At 47.4% G+C, this 15,518-nt stretch overlaps 6 protein-coding genes across 6 annotated transcripts; 3 read left to right on the top strand and 3 right to left on the bottom strand.

Annotated features, from left to right (window-relative positions):
* I302_104958 (uncharacterized protein) lies at nt 1-1,309 on the bottom strand (the record flags this gene model as incomplete). The annotated part of the gene is made up of 3 exons (XM_019195546.1): nt 1-145; nt 272-640; nt 735-1,309. 3 exons carry the CDS (start codon nt 1,307-1,309, stop codon nt 1-3), a joined length of 1,089 nt encoding a protein of 362 aa, XP_019042369.1.
* Nucleotides 1,310-1,921: 612 nt separating this feature from the next.
* Nucleotides 1,922-2,594, top strand: I302_104957 (uncharacterized protein; the record flags this gene model as incomplete). The annotated part of the gene is made up of 4 exons (XM_019195547.1): nt 1,922-1,947; nt 2,021-2,099; nt 2,178-2,276; nt 2,376-2,594. The coding sequence occupies 4 exons, from the start codon at nt 1,922-1,924 to the stop codon at nt 2,592-2,594; spliced, it is 423 nt and encodes a 140-aa protein (XP_019042370.1).
* Nucleotides 2,595-4,127: 1,533 nt separating this feature from the next.
* On the top strand, nt 4,128-6,362 carry I302_104956 (uncharacterized protein; the record flags this gene model as incomplete). Its single annotated transcript, XM_019195548.1, has 7 exons — nt 4,128-4,578; nt 4,675-4,747; nt 4,827-4,963; nt 5,089-5,289; nt 5,378-5,558; nt 5,670-6,067; nt 6,190-6,362. The coding sequence occupies 7 exons, from the start codon at nt 4,128-4,130 to the stop codon at nt 6,360-6,362; spliced, it is 1,614 nt and encodes a 537-aa protein (XP_019042371.1).
* Nucleotides 6,363-6,674: 312 nt separating this feature from the next.
* On the bottom strand, nt 6,675-8,731 carry I302_104955 (uncharacterized protein; the record flags this gene model as incomplete). Its single annotated transcript, XM_019195549.1, has 8 exons — nt 6,675-6,959; nt 7,040-7,358; nt 7,413-7,454; nt 7,516-7,607; nt 7,667-7,740; nt 7,802-8,220; nt 8,280-8,326; nt 8,414-8,731. The coding sequence occupies 8 exons, from the start codon at nt 8,729-8,731 to the stop codon at nt 6,675-6,677; spliced, it is 1,596 nt and encodes a 531-aa protein (XP_019042372.1).
* A 730-nt stretch (nt 8,732-9,461) lies between these two features.
* Nucleotides 9,462-10,321, bottom strand: I302_104954 (uncharacterized protein; the record flags this gene model as incomplete). Its single annotated transcript, XM_019195550.1, has 2 exons — nt 9,462-10,204; nt 10,273-10,321. The coding sequence occupies 2 exons, from the start codon at nt 10,319-10,321 to the stop codon at nt 9,462-9,464; spliced, it is 792 nt and encodes a 263-aa protein (XP_019042373.1).
* Nucleotides 10,322-11,882: 1,561 nt separating this feature from the next.
* I302_104953 (uncharacterized protein) lies at nt 11,883-15,255 on the top strand (the record flags this gene model as incomplete). Its single annotated transcript, XM_019195551.1, has 3 exons — nt 11,883-12,267; nt 12,409-14,034; nt 14,114-15,255. 3 exons carry the CDS (start codon nt 11,883-11,885, stop codon nt 15,253-15,255), a joined length of 3,153 nt encoding a protein of 1,050 aa, XP_019042374.1.
* Nucleotides 15,256-15,518: the final 263 nt, after the last annotated feature.

Below are 15,518 nucleotides of genomic sequence, written 5' to 3'. Positions count from 1 at the left end.
CTAATCCACTTTCTTCGCACGACTCTCCAAAATGACATTGTGTTTATCGTGTTCGGCGTATTCGTGTCCCAGTTTCTTCCACCTCGTCTTGCTATCTGCTTCTTCTCGTGACATCTGGGTACCAAGTATCTTGTCCCAATTTGTACTGTAAAGACATCAGCAATCAGCACGAGCACGAGACAATGGTAGTGGGGATATCTGCGGTGAAGGCGGGGTACGAGAGTATGAGGTGACGGGTCCGAGAGTATGAGGTGACGGGTCTGACACTCACAAGTAAGGTTGCGAGAAGTTCGACTTAATACCAAACGCCTGATGATGGACATCATGATAATCCGCGTTATTGGCGAATAATAGCTGACAAGGGTCCCACCACAACTTATATCCACAATGATCATCTGCAGTCTTAATACTTGAGATAGTGAATAACAGGGTGGCCTGACTCATGGTCATGAGAGCCATTTTCTCAGCTACGGCCGATCCTAAACTGTCCAAGATGAAACCTTCGACTGGGTGGTTGTACAGAGCGCCAAAAGCGAAAGGGACGTATAGACGATGATGGTGCGAGTGGAAGTGTCGGTAGAGGAATCTGTTGTTGTGCATCGCTCGGTGCCAGAAGTATTGCCATGTGTCGGTAACCCAGCTAAGTCATCCGCGTGACACGATCAGCTCTTGCCCGTAGACTAAACCATGGAGATGAGGTGAACCAGTGAAGGATGAATGGAAAAGGAACTCACAATGCGAAATACATCTGAACAAGGGGGATACCCCACCAATAGATCCACGCTACCAGCTTCTCCCCGTGCTTGTACAGTACCTGTTCACCAGTTCTTCTACCGAGTAAAAGTAACGTACCGTCCGCTACCCACGGAACGAGCGATGACATCTTGGCAATGTGGTCGGCATAGAACTCTCTTTCCAAAATGACATTGGTATCTTCGAACCACATCCAGCCCAAGACGAGCTGAATGCAATGCTGAAAGAATACAGCTTTGATGACATCCATAAAGGTTACTTTGTTCCTGGCGAGAACCTCTGGTGATTCATGTATACGTCTCTTCTCGAAATAGGGGTATTTGGCTGTATCCAGGTGATGCCATAGTGAACATACTACCCAGTACACCACTATTGGACAGAGGAGGTTGAAGGTTTTCGATGAAGCTATGGCGATGTGTTTGGGATCGGTGAGATGGTAGAATGGGGCATGGAGGGAAGTAGGAGTCATGGTGGAGAGTAAGGTGGAGTTGTAGCCGTATTGATGATGAAAGAGGGCCGAGGGGGAAGCCATCTTGGTAAAGACTTCGAACGCCATGGTGGCGAGGGCGATGAGGTAGATTGCGATGGGAAAGAAAAAGAATATTGATGAATGAAGAAAGGTTTTATATGTGAATAGGTCGATTAGGTGTAGTGGCGAGAAATTCCGAACAAGACGGGCTCGGCTTTGACCTAGCTTTTATGTTTGCGTCAAAATGAAGATGAATGAAATGAGTGAATGTACGACAAGTTGGTAAGAATATGGATGATGGTGATAGATGTGGGGGGATAGCTATTTGAGAAGATGAAAGAAGGAAACAGGATAAAGGATATGAAGGATACGCAATGCAGATTGAAATTACACAAAATCGAAAAACAACAACAAGGCTCGATTGTGGTAGTGAGAGAGTGTCCTAATCTCACCGCAAACACCCACTCTCCAGGCACGACTCGGCCACCGAAGATCGCCACCGGGTGATGCGGGATAAAATATAATAAACCCAACAACATATATTGAGTTAAATCGCATGGATAGCACATGGCCCGAATCGCGTTTCAAAGTCACGTTGATGTCGCCGGTGGTAAACAGATAAATAATGTTCACAGAAGGAAGCGACAAGTCGACTTCATACCGTTCTGTGATTATATATCAACGAAGAGGACCGTCATCATGTCCATCAACACTGTAAACCCATAGTGAGTCAGATGCTCCAGATGCTATGAGCAGAGCAGCGTGGACATACATCTGATCATACTGACAACATCGCAGCGCGAATAACAACCACCTATCGACGCTCGAACAAGATGTATTATGGGAATTTGCCAAGCTGAACGACAAAGTAAAGCGGGTGAGTAGCTAGCCTGGTCTCTTCATGCCCTTATGTGCACCTAACCAGCCAGCTAAGAAGAAAGTACTTCCGATACAGGCATCGAACCTTGCCAAGCTCACTGCTGAATCACCGAATGAAGCTCTACTAGCTGAACTGAGAACACTGGAGAAGAGGATGGGACTGGTATTGACTTTGGTAAGTACCACACCACCCTCCATACGGAGCTTCTCATTTGTACCTCAGCCTCACCATTACCGAGATGTGCTTATGATTCTACTTCGCTTTCGAGCACAGTTCCAAGCGTCTGTCTGGGGTGTTATACAAGATTCTCAAGCTATCGAAGAAGCCCGAATACATCAGGAAGAGCAAGAACAATACCTTCGCCAACAACAGCAGCAGCAGCAGCATAACATGTCAAATGAAGGATACCAATATGGCTACGGTGGCGGCCAAGGCCAGGAACAAAGCTACGATGATTCGAGGGGATGGAGCGAAGATAGCATGATGCAGTGACGAAGATCTCATCTGTCTGGAAATCTTACCTTTTCATGTGAGTCATTCGAGATATCGATTTCATACATTACATTTCATCATTATCGCCGCAATGATGGTATTCTAGTAAAAGGTGTGATTCCCCTATTCGTCTCTTCTTCCAAATTGTCCTTATCTCCCCAGCCAATTCATCTGAAAAGATGGGCGGTTGTAATTCCAAACCCGAGGCGTTTCTTTCTCTCCCTTTTATCGAAGATAAAGATAGAAGGGCGTAAAGGCGGGACGTACATTATCATACACTTCCCTATTTTTCTCTGGTCAGCTGAAAATGTCGATCAGAGAGGACTGGGAAGTTGCTCGGTTATGATTCGTTTTGAACCCAAAGTTTCATTGGTAAAACGATTAAAGGCCCGAGCGATCATCTATACGATCTTTCTTTCATCCTTTCACGGGGAGGAAGAAAGAACATCATAAGTTCCGAGGCCTATCTATCCTTCTTCCAGGTTAAAAGACGGATGGGGAACTTGAGATGTACAAATAGTATCGCACAAGAAATAAACAGTCTATACCTTGGGAGATTCACAAGGTTTAAATGAGGATATGTGCGGATAACCCTTTCGATCATCTGTCTATCATGGCAGTGATTGTTGGGGTCGAACTCTGGGTTCGGAATGGGATGATACCTGGATAATTGGATGAGGGGACGAAAATCAAGGGGAAATAGGAGCCCAACTTTTTGAGTGGCTACATGCCCACTGAGCGGTTCTCTTTATGCTCCTCTTTGGCTATTGCGTGTGAACAACAGGAAAGAACGCTAATAATTGTGCATCTCGCGTTTGACAGGATCAGTCTACATCCATCAAGGCAGGTCCTCCCGCCAGTCTCTCCTCCCGCTGGACGATGATATTCGATTCCACTGAATCACTGCATAGATGGTCATTTCATTGGTTGTATAGTGTCGCAACGGGCCCAGCCAGCTTGTTGCATGACGGTTTCCACATGTGTATAATTATATACATGTACAGAACATATGTATAACTCAAAATCGTCTGCCTATGGATAGATCAAATCTCGCACCGGAACCAGCTCGGGATAATCTCCTCGTACGCGGCGTCCTCCGGCCGTAACGGATCAATTAATCCAAAAGATAAACAAAAATCCACACCCTGAATAGCCGTATTTCGGTAAATGATCCTCCATTCGTTCTGTTTTTCCAATTTCACTCGACATCTCCTTGCTCAGTCGAGTGATAGCCTGTTGGACCAAGATAAGATGCTTAATTCCTATTCCAAACGTGGATGGAATAGCCGAACGTGTCTATCCAGTTCAAGCGATGGGTATGGGTTTTCCAATTTTGACTGACTAGTAGATACGATAAGTCTCTCTCGTGTGTCTGTCCAAGTCAAGTGCAATCTCACCAATCTATTGATATTCACATCATCATTGTCATTCACAGGCTCTTGAGCTCTTTCACTCTTTATCATTGATACAACTTTACTGCTCTTGATTGTCATTCTCATTCTGGCTTGAAAGAAGCGAGATAACTATCCCAGGATGTCGACCAAAGAGCCTATAATAGATGAGAAAGACGATCCTTCTACCTCGACGACAGATACCGTCCAACCTAAACTTCTGCCCAACCACCAAACTAAAGGCAAAGCGCGCTCCCAATCCCAATCCCATGCCCACTCGCACCACCGTCCTGAAGTCGATCCATTCCCATTACATCTCCACCTATCTCGTTCCCACACTCACGCTCAACATGGCCAGAGTGATCCCTTACACAGACCTCCAACGCGGAATGACGGATTAGATAATTTCCCGCCACCCCTACCTGGGCTGGGACATGCAGATGAACTGGAGAGAAGGTTGACCAGAGATCCAGATTTGGAGAGGCAGATGGGGGTGAACGACGATGAGGTCGGACCGCCCCCTGAGGGGGGAAAGGACGCTTGGTTATGCGTTGCTAGTGCTTTCTTTGTGCTCTTTTGCGTGTTTGGATTTGGTGAGTTTGACATCCCTTCTGGTTATGCCATGTATCAAATTGGTTTTCGCATTGTACAGATAACGAGCTGACTGATTGATTTGCGCTATGTGATAGTTACCGTCTTCGGTCAACTCAAGGTATATTACCTCGCTCACCAACTGAAAGAATACTCTCAGTCGGAAGTAGCGTAAGTATCTCTACAGGTCCTACGAGTATCAAGAGCTGACGAGCTAACTTGGTGTATGGCTCTGTTTTCGATGATATAGCTGGATAGCAAGTCTTCAAACCTTTATCACTTTCGCGGGATCGATCGTAGCTGGGAGATTCTTCGATACTCACGGAGCGAGGATATTGATCATGGTGGGAACGAGTTTGAGTGTAGCTGCTGTGATAGCTATGGCATGTGAGTGACTATCGTCCATCTTCAAATTCTATCACTATTGTCCACACCTTTCTGCTCAAAGCTCCATCGCCTATATCAGGAATTTGGTGTCAATCTATGCTGATCACCTGTGTTTGCGATATCAGTCTGCAAGCTATACTACCAGTTCCTCCTTGCTCACGCTCTCTTCGGCGTATCAGCCTCCATTCTATATTCCCCTTCGACTGCAGTAGTAGGACACTGGTTCATGAGGAAACGATCCACTGCTGTTGGGATTGTCGTCTGTGGGAGTGGATTGTCCGGGGTCATCTATCCGATAGCTCTGAAAAGACTGTTCGATGAATTGAGTGAGTCGGCTGTTTCTGATTCCCAAATCAAAACGCTCCGCTCTTCTCTGCGGTTATACTGTGCTGATAATGACTGCTCATGGTACAGACTTCAGAGACGCAATGTTGATTATAGCGGGTATGAACGCTGTCTTGATGTTCCCAGCGTGGTTCTTCCTCAAAGCCAGATTACCTCCTCGATCGCCACCGCCCCTCAAGAGTCTCAAGGGACCATGGTTGGAACCTAGATATACGTGTTTGGTCCTGGGTTCATGTCTGGTGATGATGAAGTGGGTACACGACCGTCTTCAAACTGCTTCGCGCAACTACCCTTTCCCTCAATGCAATATGCTAGGCTCGTGTGAGTCAAGTTACTAACAATTCTATACCCTTCTTGGTAGCTGGCTCTCACCATACTTCGATGCCCCCACTCTCATATCCTCCAACAACATCACAGGCCCCATAGCAGACTACTCCATCGCGATCCTCCAAGTCGGCTCGTTCTTCGGCCGAGCCACCTCCGGTATCCTCGCTGACCAATTCGGTATCTGGACGGTCTTCGTCTCCTCCATCCTGGGCTGCTCGATTTCCATCCTGGCATTCTGGGTCGCGTCACCCATACCTGCCGGAGCGGTCGTAGTGGGATTAGTAGGGTACGGTTTCGCGAGTGGTGCGTGGGTGACGCTCGTGGCTGCGTCAACTGGGGCGATCTCACCCACGAGGGAGTTCGGTATGCGGCTGGGGATGTTGTGGACTGTTACTTCTATACCTAGTTTGATTGGACCTGTTATCTGTGGTGGTAAGTCATGTGTTCCCTATTCCAATTTAATTGCCCCGTATTTCTTCGATCCTCGAGCATCTGTATCCTTCCATTGACGATGGGACCGAGTACTGACTTCACGATGTTTTGCTCTGTCATAGTTCTCATATCAGCCAGTGGAGGGACATTCAAATCTGCAGGTCTGTTCGTAGGCTTCACGCAGTTCGTTGGAGCATTCATCACTGTCGCACCTAGGATATTGGACTTCATAAGGGATTTCCAAGATAGGAAAAAGGGTGTGAAGGGTGAAAAGAACTCGGATCCACAGCACTGATAATCGGGGGTAATGCTCGAGTAATTGATTTCATCATACGGTTGATGACCTGAATTAGATGTAGGTTGTAACATAGACCTTGTGGGTCAGGCAGATTTGATGTACATATATATAATATTTAAACCAAGCACGAGCAGACGCCGTGCATCAGTAGTAGCGATACAAGGGTATTGAACGACACAATAATGTTGTCACTTATATCAGTGGTAAATGTCAATTCTAACAAGATCTATCCTACTCTATGATTATACTATATATGTGTATACGCATATTTACTCCAGTTCCTTGTCCGTGACAACATACTCAAGATCATCAGACCTGCTGTTCCCCCCGTACCGTCCCCCCTTCACCATTCGTCTCCGTCTCCTTGGTCTTCTTCACCCTCAACTTCTCAGTAATAGCCTCCGGACTCAAATCAGTGATCTTCTCCTTCCTGAGTATCTGACCACCTCCATGCCATCCTACCCATCCTACCTCATGAGGACCTCTCACAAAAAGCACGACCAACGCGGCACCTATGAACGCCACGGCAGTCCCGCCGGTGGGATTCCAGCCGTGCGTATTGTATATATGAGTTAGGATGGCTGTTCCAGATGTCTAATCGCACATCGCTAGAATCAGCCAAACCGCTTTCACCACCATTACCAAGGATGTGAGGGATGTATGAATAAGCTTACCTGACCGGCAAAAACAGCCAACAAACTACATCCATTCAACCTCGCTCGGGCTTTCGGGTCGAGTCCAGCAATTCTGTAGCTCGACGATACCTGGGTCAACTGCTGGCCCATATCATACCCTATGATCGATATGCAGACCGCCGCGATGTTCTTATCTGCCCCGACCAAGGCGACGATCATCGATATGAGGTTGATGGATATCCCGGTAATTTGACCTAGGTACGGGTGCGTTCGATCTACCAGTCTTCCCCACTGAGGTGCGAGGATCGCTCCGATCAGTCCGAGGAGACCGAACAGTCCTATCTCGAAGGAGTTGTAGCTGTTGGAAAGTTAGCATATCGGTAGAATCTCAAGAAAGAAAGGCATTACTTACTGATATGGTGAATTATTGAGGACGAATGTCAATGATGTCCAACTACAGGTGTAAAGAGAACACATTTAGCCATGTGTACTTGGTGGGAGGATCGTACACTCACAATCCTGCAAATACTGCACTGGAGAATAACGATACCAAGCAAGCCTGAACAAGCGTAGGATACATTGTGAAGAATTTGGCCATTGACCAAAGCTAACATTGTTCAACCAGATTAGCAAGGAATTTTCGTAGCTGAGTTGCCCGTGACTTACCACGCCAAAATACGACAAACCGATCTTCTTATCAGGCGTATCGGGCAGACTGAAATACAGAATGACGGCCATACCTACCACACCCACCGGATCAGTCTCAATTTAGGGGTATTTGCATGCATAAATTTGACTCACACCCTTGTAATCCCACAGCCAACCAATAAGTATCCCTCCAACTAGCGAAATTACTCAGGATCCCACCCAAAACCCTGCCCATGACCAGACCAAAAATCAATCCCGATAAAGTTATACTCATAGCTGTCGCCCGCTTGTTCGCAGGAGCCAGATCTGCCGTCCACGGTATACAGATCTGGGGAGTGACAGTCAACATTCCCACGATGAATGATATTCCCTCGAGGACAGCCACGGAGGGTGCGAGGGCTAGTCCGATGGATAGGATCGTGGTGAGTGTGATTAGGAGTAAGACCAGTTGTCGACGTCGGACCAGGTCGCCAAGGGGAGAAATGAATATTATACCGACACCGTAGCCTCCTTGAACGAGAGTGGGGATTGAAGATATACGAGAGTGAGAGACTGAGAAATCCGTAGCGATTCTGCGAGGATTATGAGCATAAGTCAAGCTTGGATTTGAGATGGAGAAAGGGTGACTCACGCTACCAACATTGGTTGGATATAATACAGGTTCATGACTGATACAGTCTATATCGACGCCAAATGCAGATGAAACAGATAATCAGATCAGCATCCTTCTGTCATTCTCATCCCGAATGTAAGCGTCGCACTTACAGCAGCAAAAGCAAATACCAAATTCATCTTCCAAGTAAACCCAAATTCCTCATCCAGCTTCTTATGGGGATCATGTCTTCTATTTTTGGGTATAGGTATGAATCCGAAATCCCTCTTACGTATCTGTATCTGAGTATCCTCCTGTCGTTGTTGTTGTTGCTGGTCTTCGACCTTATCATCGGGTATGGTCGCAGGATCAGAAGGGGGGTTGAGCGTCGGTGTGGTTGATTCCGGCCCGTCCTCAGCTGTAGATGTCGAGGGAGTGTTGATTCTGCTCTGATTTACCTTCGGTATCGAAAGTTGCTGCCGCCCACTCATGCTGGCTGGCCGGTAAAAGTCAATCGGAGATATTCACAAGGTTATCGACGCGGTCGGATCGTAGCGTTGTATCCCAATTTCATACACAATGTTGATCGATCGGATGCGGGGCTTGTTTATTCACACGAAAAATCCAAAAATTCGAGTCACGAAAAGACGAACAGTGGTAGGAGACCTATTTTACAGAGATCTACGATATGATCTGATGGGTGGTCTATATATGTACAGCGGAGGTACGAGATATCTATAGATGAATAATCACAATTGTCGAGAGATGCAGAAGAGAACAGGAAACCTATGATGCGATCGTAACTTTGATGCAAAATGTGGATGTTTGACACCTCCCTCCACCTCCACCGGACCGGCCAGTCGGAGAAGAGCGAATTCAATTTGCTTCCGCACCTCCTTGTGTCCTTGTCCCTGTGCACACTGCGACACGGTTTGAATTGTTCAAAAATTTCTAAGCATACGTTGGAGATGGACTGGACGAAATATAGATCCGACAGCCAACTTCAGCCCTAGGCCCATCATGATCTGAATAAGCAAAGAGGTGCATAATGTCCGAGAAGGTACTGATACTACTAACATGAAGGATTATACCATACGGTAACGCAGGGTGATATCATCTGATTGTCCGGAAGAAAAACGAGCAAGGCATGTATACACGGGTATGGATATACTGACAATCTATGTACAGTATCTAGAACGTGTAAGAAGAAGAGGGAGATACTTAACCTTCCTCCTCGCCATTTCCAGCAGGAGGAGTAGATCCTTCTTGAGGAGTGGTAGGTGAAGAGGATGAGCCTGTTTCACCCGATCCAGAACTGATGGGGTTTCCAAATTCATCGCAATCCCCACCAAAGCCACCTTTACCGCCGCTTGGAAAGGAGCTGCCACTTGAGGAAGAGCCACCACTTGGCGAAGAACCACTACCGCTGATAGGATTACCGAACTCGTCGCAATCGAATCCGAAGCCCCCTTTACCTCCTCCTCCAATCGGGGAGGATCCGCTGCCAGAGCTGGGTGTGGAGCCACTACCAATACTACCGATGATATTTCCGAACTCGTCGCATGGAAGTTCGAATCCCGGACTGGAACCGGTATCGCATCCTTCTCCCTCACATCCTTCCGAGGGAGTGGAGGACGGGACGGGTGTACCGCCATTATCACCTGATTCACCGCCTGAGCTACCAGAGGAAGGGGTGGAGGGAGTAGTAGCGGGTACAGCGGCGGCGGAAGTGGTTCCTGGTGTGGTGACTTCGACGGGGGTCTCGACGGGTACGATGGTAGCAGATGTGGTTGGGACAGCTGCCTCCTCGGTGGTTTCGGGTACGGGAGTGGAGCTTGTGGGTGCTGCCGCCTCTTCGGTGGTTGCGGGAACGGACGATGAGGTGGTGGGAGCGGCGGCCTCCTCGGTAGTAGGTGCAGGGGCCAGGGTCTCGGAGGTCATAGGGACCGGGATGGCATTGACGGCTGCCACATGTTGGTATTAGTCTTGAACAAGGTGCAAGAGACGGTGAAAAAGATCAGGCGGGACTTACCAGTGGAAGCCAAAAGGGTGATAACACCAAAAGCGAGCGTGAATTTCATTTTGGTTGGTTGATAAGTTGGTTCTGTTGTTGTTGGGCAAGGTAGACAATGGAATATGTGGATGTTGATGGAATAAAGAGATCGAATGACAAGAGTTTTGGACAGAATTGATGAAGGTATTTATAGGCAGATAATTGACTTTCGACTTTCAAGATGGACAAAGCAAGTCACCTTATCATTTCTGGACCATCCGCAGAATAGCTTCTCCTTACCTTCGGATTGATCGCATGGGCATTGGTAGGGAGTTTCCATGGGAATATTATCTAATCGTTATCCCCAGTCGGTCTATTCCTTTGTATTATCTCCCTTTTCATGTGACGTGTGACTTTGGTATCTTCGGTTAGTGTGAGATTATCGGGCAAAGGGATGCTTCGCTGGGCTGATGAGTTCACGTTTGGTACCTTTGGAGAGGATTGGTACTGCGTATCAATACTATCCTTTGTCGAAAGGACGATCTTATACATTCCACTCTCCCGGATAATGGCAGATGATGAGAAGGTTCTTGGTGATGCTATCTGAGTGAGAGATTCCCTCATCACTCCGCAACTGGCGAGACAATCCCGGACAGTATGGTCAGTGATAGCCCAGCTGCGCCGCAGACGGGTGGGGTCGATGGCCAAACTTCCTGAACATCTAGAGAGGCATCTGACTTTGAGATTGGTGAGAGTGTGAAACGGTGGTATCGTGAGGGAACGAGAATGCCATGAATGTGTTGAAGGTGTTGAGGCTCGGTCGATTTTTTATCCCTGTTTGAATATCTCAATCTGGAGTGGTCAGGTAGAGTGGAGGTCGGCGTCCTTCGGGTGAACACTTACTTTGATCTGTCCGTGACGTACTTGATCGTGCTGGGTGATGCTCATGTCTCATGTCGAGCATCATTGCTCCCCATTACGGCGTTGAGATTGAGACGGCTCAAAGTCAACAAAGCTGTGTATGAAGATGACATACGAGTCACGCAAAGGAAGGCTGCCTCGGCTCGGATTGATAACTTATAACACATGGACCACACGGATATCAAAGTGTACAAAGTCAGGAACCCAAACGATGGGACCGTGCTCACCATCATACACATGTGTACTCTGTACAGTGGAGTAGTGGATATCCGAAACAATTTCATATGGTCAGTGCTCGGTACTCATTGCTAAGTGCTATAACCCATTTCTTTCATCTTGTGCATTTGAAAGTATTGACGGCTAGGACTGATCTCATCGTTGACCTGACTACTACAACTAGTACCCCACTTATAGCTTACTGTGTGATCAAGCTAGAAAAGTATCATACGACACATACTGGAATTATATCTTTGTGTCACTGGCACCACTGATCAAAGGGATCTCATTTGATCTGTTGTACACATACAAGCTATCGCTGAGTGATAAAGGAGAGTAGAACTGCATGGCAACTGGATAATCAAATTTACGCAGGAACTCGACAAACGTGTATACATCAGTAAGATCAGCACCCAGCTCAATGCAAGAAGAGATATTACGAGCTCGAGGAACAATCATCAACATCTTGTTCGGCTACCCGAGGGCACCGACAACACTCACCATAAGACTCAATGACAACCTTTCCCCGACGTCCCACTCAGCTCGACCGCCCTCACTCAGGCTCATCCCATCGTACCTCCCTCACTCCTTCAACTCGCTCAACAGCCCCAAGGGAAAGTACCACCACTCCACCTAGAACACCCTCACCGCACCTTTCCAACCCACCTTCCCTTACGATACCCCACCCCTCACAAGGGGATGGTCTACCGTCAATCAGGATAGATGATGACGACCAGAGGGATCACGAGAAGGGATTGAAGCGGAGGAAGAGTTTAGAGAGGACGAGAAGTTGGGCCGAGGAGGTTGAGAGGAATCGAAAGCGGTCAGAGAGGAATGGGAAAGAGCGGGTTAAGAATGTACGTGAGAGTGATAATAGTCCGTATGGACAGCCGTTCTGTGAGCACTTTCTCTACTATCTCCATTTTCAAGATTGTCAAGCAGGACGATTCCCCAGCTCCAGTTCCAATATCATTGGTGGTATTCATACCTGGTCCGCCCATCGTTCAGTGAGCTGATTCTATAGATGATCAAATGCAGGGTCAGTCTCAACAGAAGTGATAGATTCCCTCGTTGAAGCTCTCGGTCCCTCCTCATCCGACCTATCGCACTTACCAAGTGCAGCGCAGGTGATAGCTGCCAATCGAAGAAGAAGTTACCGCATAGATACCGATTCTGATGAAGGAAAAAGTGGGGAAGACGATGAATGGTGGAACGAGGAGAGCTATCGTCAGAAGGATAGATCGACGTCCATGAGATTACAGGTGGTCCAGCCGCCTCAGAGAGAACGAAGGAGTTCGGAAAGAACAAGGAAAGCAAGTAACAGGAGTGAAAAAGTCAGCACGAAATCGACAGCCTCGACACCTTTTCCGACGAGTAAGATTGAGAAAATCGCTTTGATACCTTTACCTAGCCCTACAACACCCACTACCCCAGTCACACCTTCTACACCTGCCAGAACGCCTACTACACCGATATTGTCCATAGACGATATAATCAGAAAACATTCGCCGGGAGTGACGAACGCCGAGAATGCGGTTAAAGAGAAGGCGAGGAAGGAAATAGAAGAGGTTAGACCTAGATTGGCTAGTATAAGACCCAAGTCTATGGATGTGCTCAGTCAGACACCGAAAGAACTCGACGATGAGATTAGAAGACCGATACACAATGACGATCCAAGGAAAGACATCACCACAGGCGATGGTGTCGCATCCCCTCAGCGATCTCCACTCGTACAAGACACAGGAAATGATCTTGCTAGAAGCCGCAAGATTTCCTTCCTCCAATCCACAACGCAATCAGGTCCATTGCGTACGAACAGTCTACCTAATGTCAAGCCGATATTACGAACCTCGCAAAGTACACACAACGCTCCCCAGAAACGACCCAGTAACACTCAATCCACTCCTATCCAAGCGAGTAAAAATGAGAATGAGAGTCTCGAATCCCTCTCGCGAGAAGCGAAAATGACTTCTGCCCTATTAGATCAACTGGAACAACTGGAAAAAGCATCTACTATAACATCCACCTCCTCCGCACCAAGTTCAAGTAAAAGGATAAGTTTCCAAATATCCTCTGAAAGACGATCCTCCATTCGACCTATGACGCCCACCAGGGTGGGAGGAGGAAATGGGAATAACAAGCTATCCAAACGGAAGAGCATGCCTGAATCAAGTCTCATCGCTCTTCAATCCCAGGCTGAGACCGAAGCTCAGAATCTATCTTACGCGGTATACCTCAGATCGACCCATCTCAATAGGATAGTCACCTTACCAAGACCATATCCCGAGAAACCACTTCATGTTTCCCTAGCAGAGGTGGGTAATCCATCTGGCAAGCCTGTCATTGTGTTTCTAGGATTGGGGTGTGTCAGGTATTTGATAGCGCTCTTCGACGATATTGCCAAGACCTTCAATTTGAGATTGATATGTATAGATAGATGGGGATTTGGAAAGACCGATCAAGTGCCTTCGGATAAACGGAATCCGCTGGACTGGGCTGAGGTGGTAATTAGGGTGTTGGATCAATTAGGTGTGAGGGAGTTTCAGGTATTGGCTCATTCTGCTGGGGCGCCTTATGCCATGGCGACCGCTTTGAAGATGCAGGAGAGGATAAAGGGAAAGGTCCATCTGCTGGCTCCGTGGGTCGGGGCAGATATCGATGGAGGTGAGTAAGGTGTTTCCCTCTCATCTAGATCTGGTAGGCGAAAAACGATACTGACAAGGGCGATGGTGTGATAACGTAGGCTACAAATGGCTCAAGTACATTCCCAAGACAGTGATCAAATCGGCAACAGCGGCAGAATGGAAATTACAATCGTACCTTATTGGTAAACCGCCTCCGCTGAAACATAAGCCGATATCTCACAATGCGAGCGCACCAGTGTCTAGCGGTGATTCTTCCAGGACCAATACGCCATTACCTGAGGAAGCGGACGAGCAAGATCCATTAGACGGTATTAGTCCGGGGAGATCTAGAGAAAGGAGGACATCGATATTGAGATCTACCCGAGACTCAAGGTTGGGTTCGCCAGGGAAATTGACGAGACCGCAAACTTCTCCTGGGTTGATGAGGAGGAGTTCCAAGAAGATCTTGATACCTGGAAGACCCAGCGATACCAGGAATGAAGACCGACCAGCATCAGTACCATCGAGCCAGAGTGGGATCAAACGATCAGCTTCACCTACGAAAGATCCTAGAATCGCCTCTCAATTTCGACAGGATTCCGAAAACTCTCTTTCAACGTCAACTAGCAGCTCCCTGCGAACTCCAACATCCAGACTCAGTATGAGTATGAGTATATCCCAAGAGAGCAAGGCTAGATCGTCTTCCGTCTTGGGTCTAGGTAAAGACGAAGATGTAAGGAAAGAGCTGGATATATACCACAGTGAAGGGTTCGATCTGAGGTCGTCCAATTCGCTTGACTCAAGATTCGTTACTTCACCTATCGCTCGATCGGCTCTGCTCCGTGCTAAATCATATACGACTTCATCCTCTTCTTCGCCCGATTCTAAAGGGACCAGTGATTCCGCAGATTATGATTATGGATCTTCGAGCGCACCCACCGGAGAGGGATTCACCACGGCCCTAACGCAAGCTTCTCACGCAGAGTGCGAACCTGGAACCACCTCTGACCTTTTATCGATAGTATTAAATAGAGATAATAGGCAATGGGGGTTTAGTTATACGGATTATACGGGGGCAGTCAAAGTTTTTTATGGATCGTTGGACGATAAGATCAGTGAGAAGAGTATGAGGTGGATGGAGAGGTCTATGAGTGATGTGGAATTGATTGTAAAGGGGAATGAGGGTCATGGGTTGATGACGAGTTTGAGGGTTATGTGGGATGTTTTTGAGAGTCTAGGAAGGGATGCGAGGGGGAGATGATTAGTACATGAAAGGGATTTCTGGGTCTTGCGAGATTAGTGGATGGGAGGTGGAATACTTGACCATGTAATCTACACGAATATGAGAAGTTTATGTATTGACGATTTGCTTTAGATGCTATGGGTATAGGTGGACAAGCCACTCATCAAGTTATACGCGTCGCGTCCACTGGCATCTTGTAATGTTTTCGAATGATGATCGAGAGAGTGATCGGTTGAGTCAACCGGAAAAGTCAAAACTCAGTGTTTCATCTCCTTCCTTCC

Source organism: Kwoniella bestiolae, chromosome 3, assembly GCF_000512585.2.
Source record: "Kwoniella bestiolae CBS 10118 chromosome 3, complete sequence".
In the NCBI taxonomy this organism is placed as follows: Eukaryota; Fungi; Basidiomycota; class Tremellomycetes; order Tremellales; family Cryptococcaceae; genus Kwoniella; species Kwoniella bestiolae.
The sequence above is the reverse complement of the archived record's forward strand: the minus strand, read 5'-3'. Positions and strand labels throughout refer to the sequence as shown.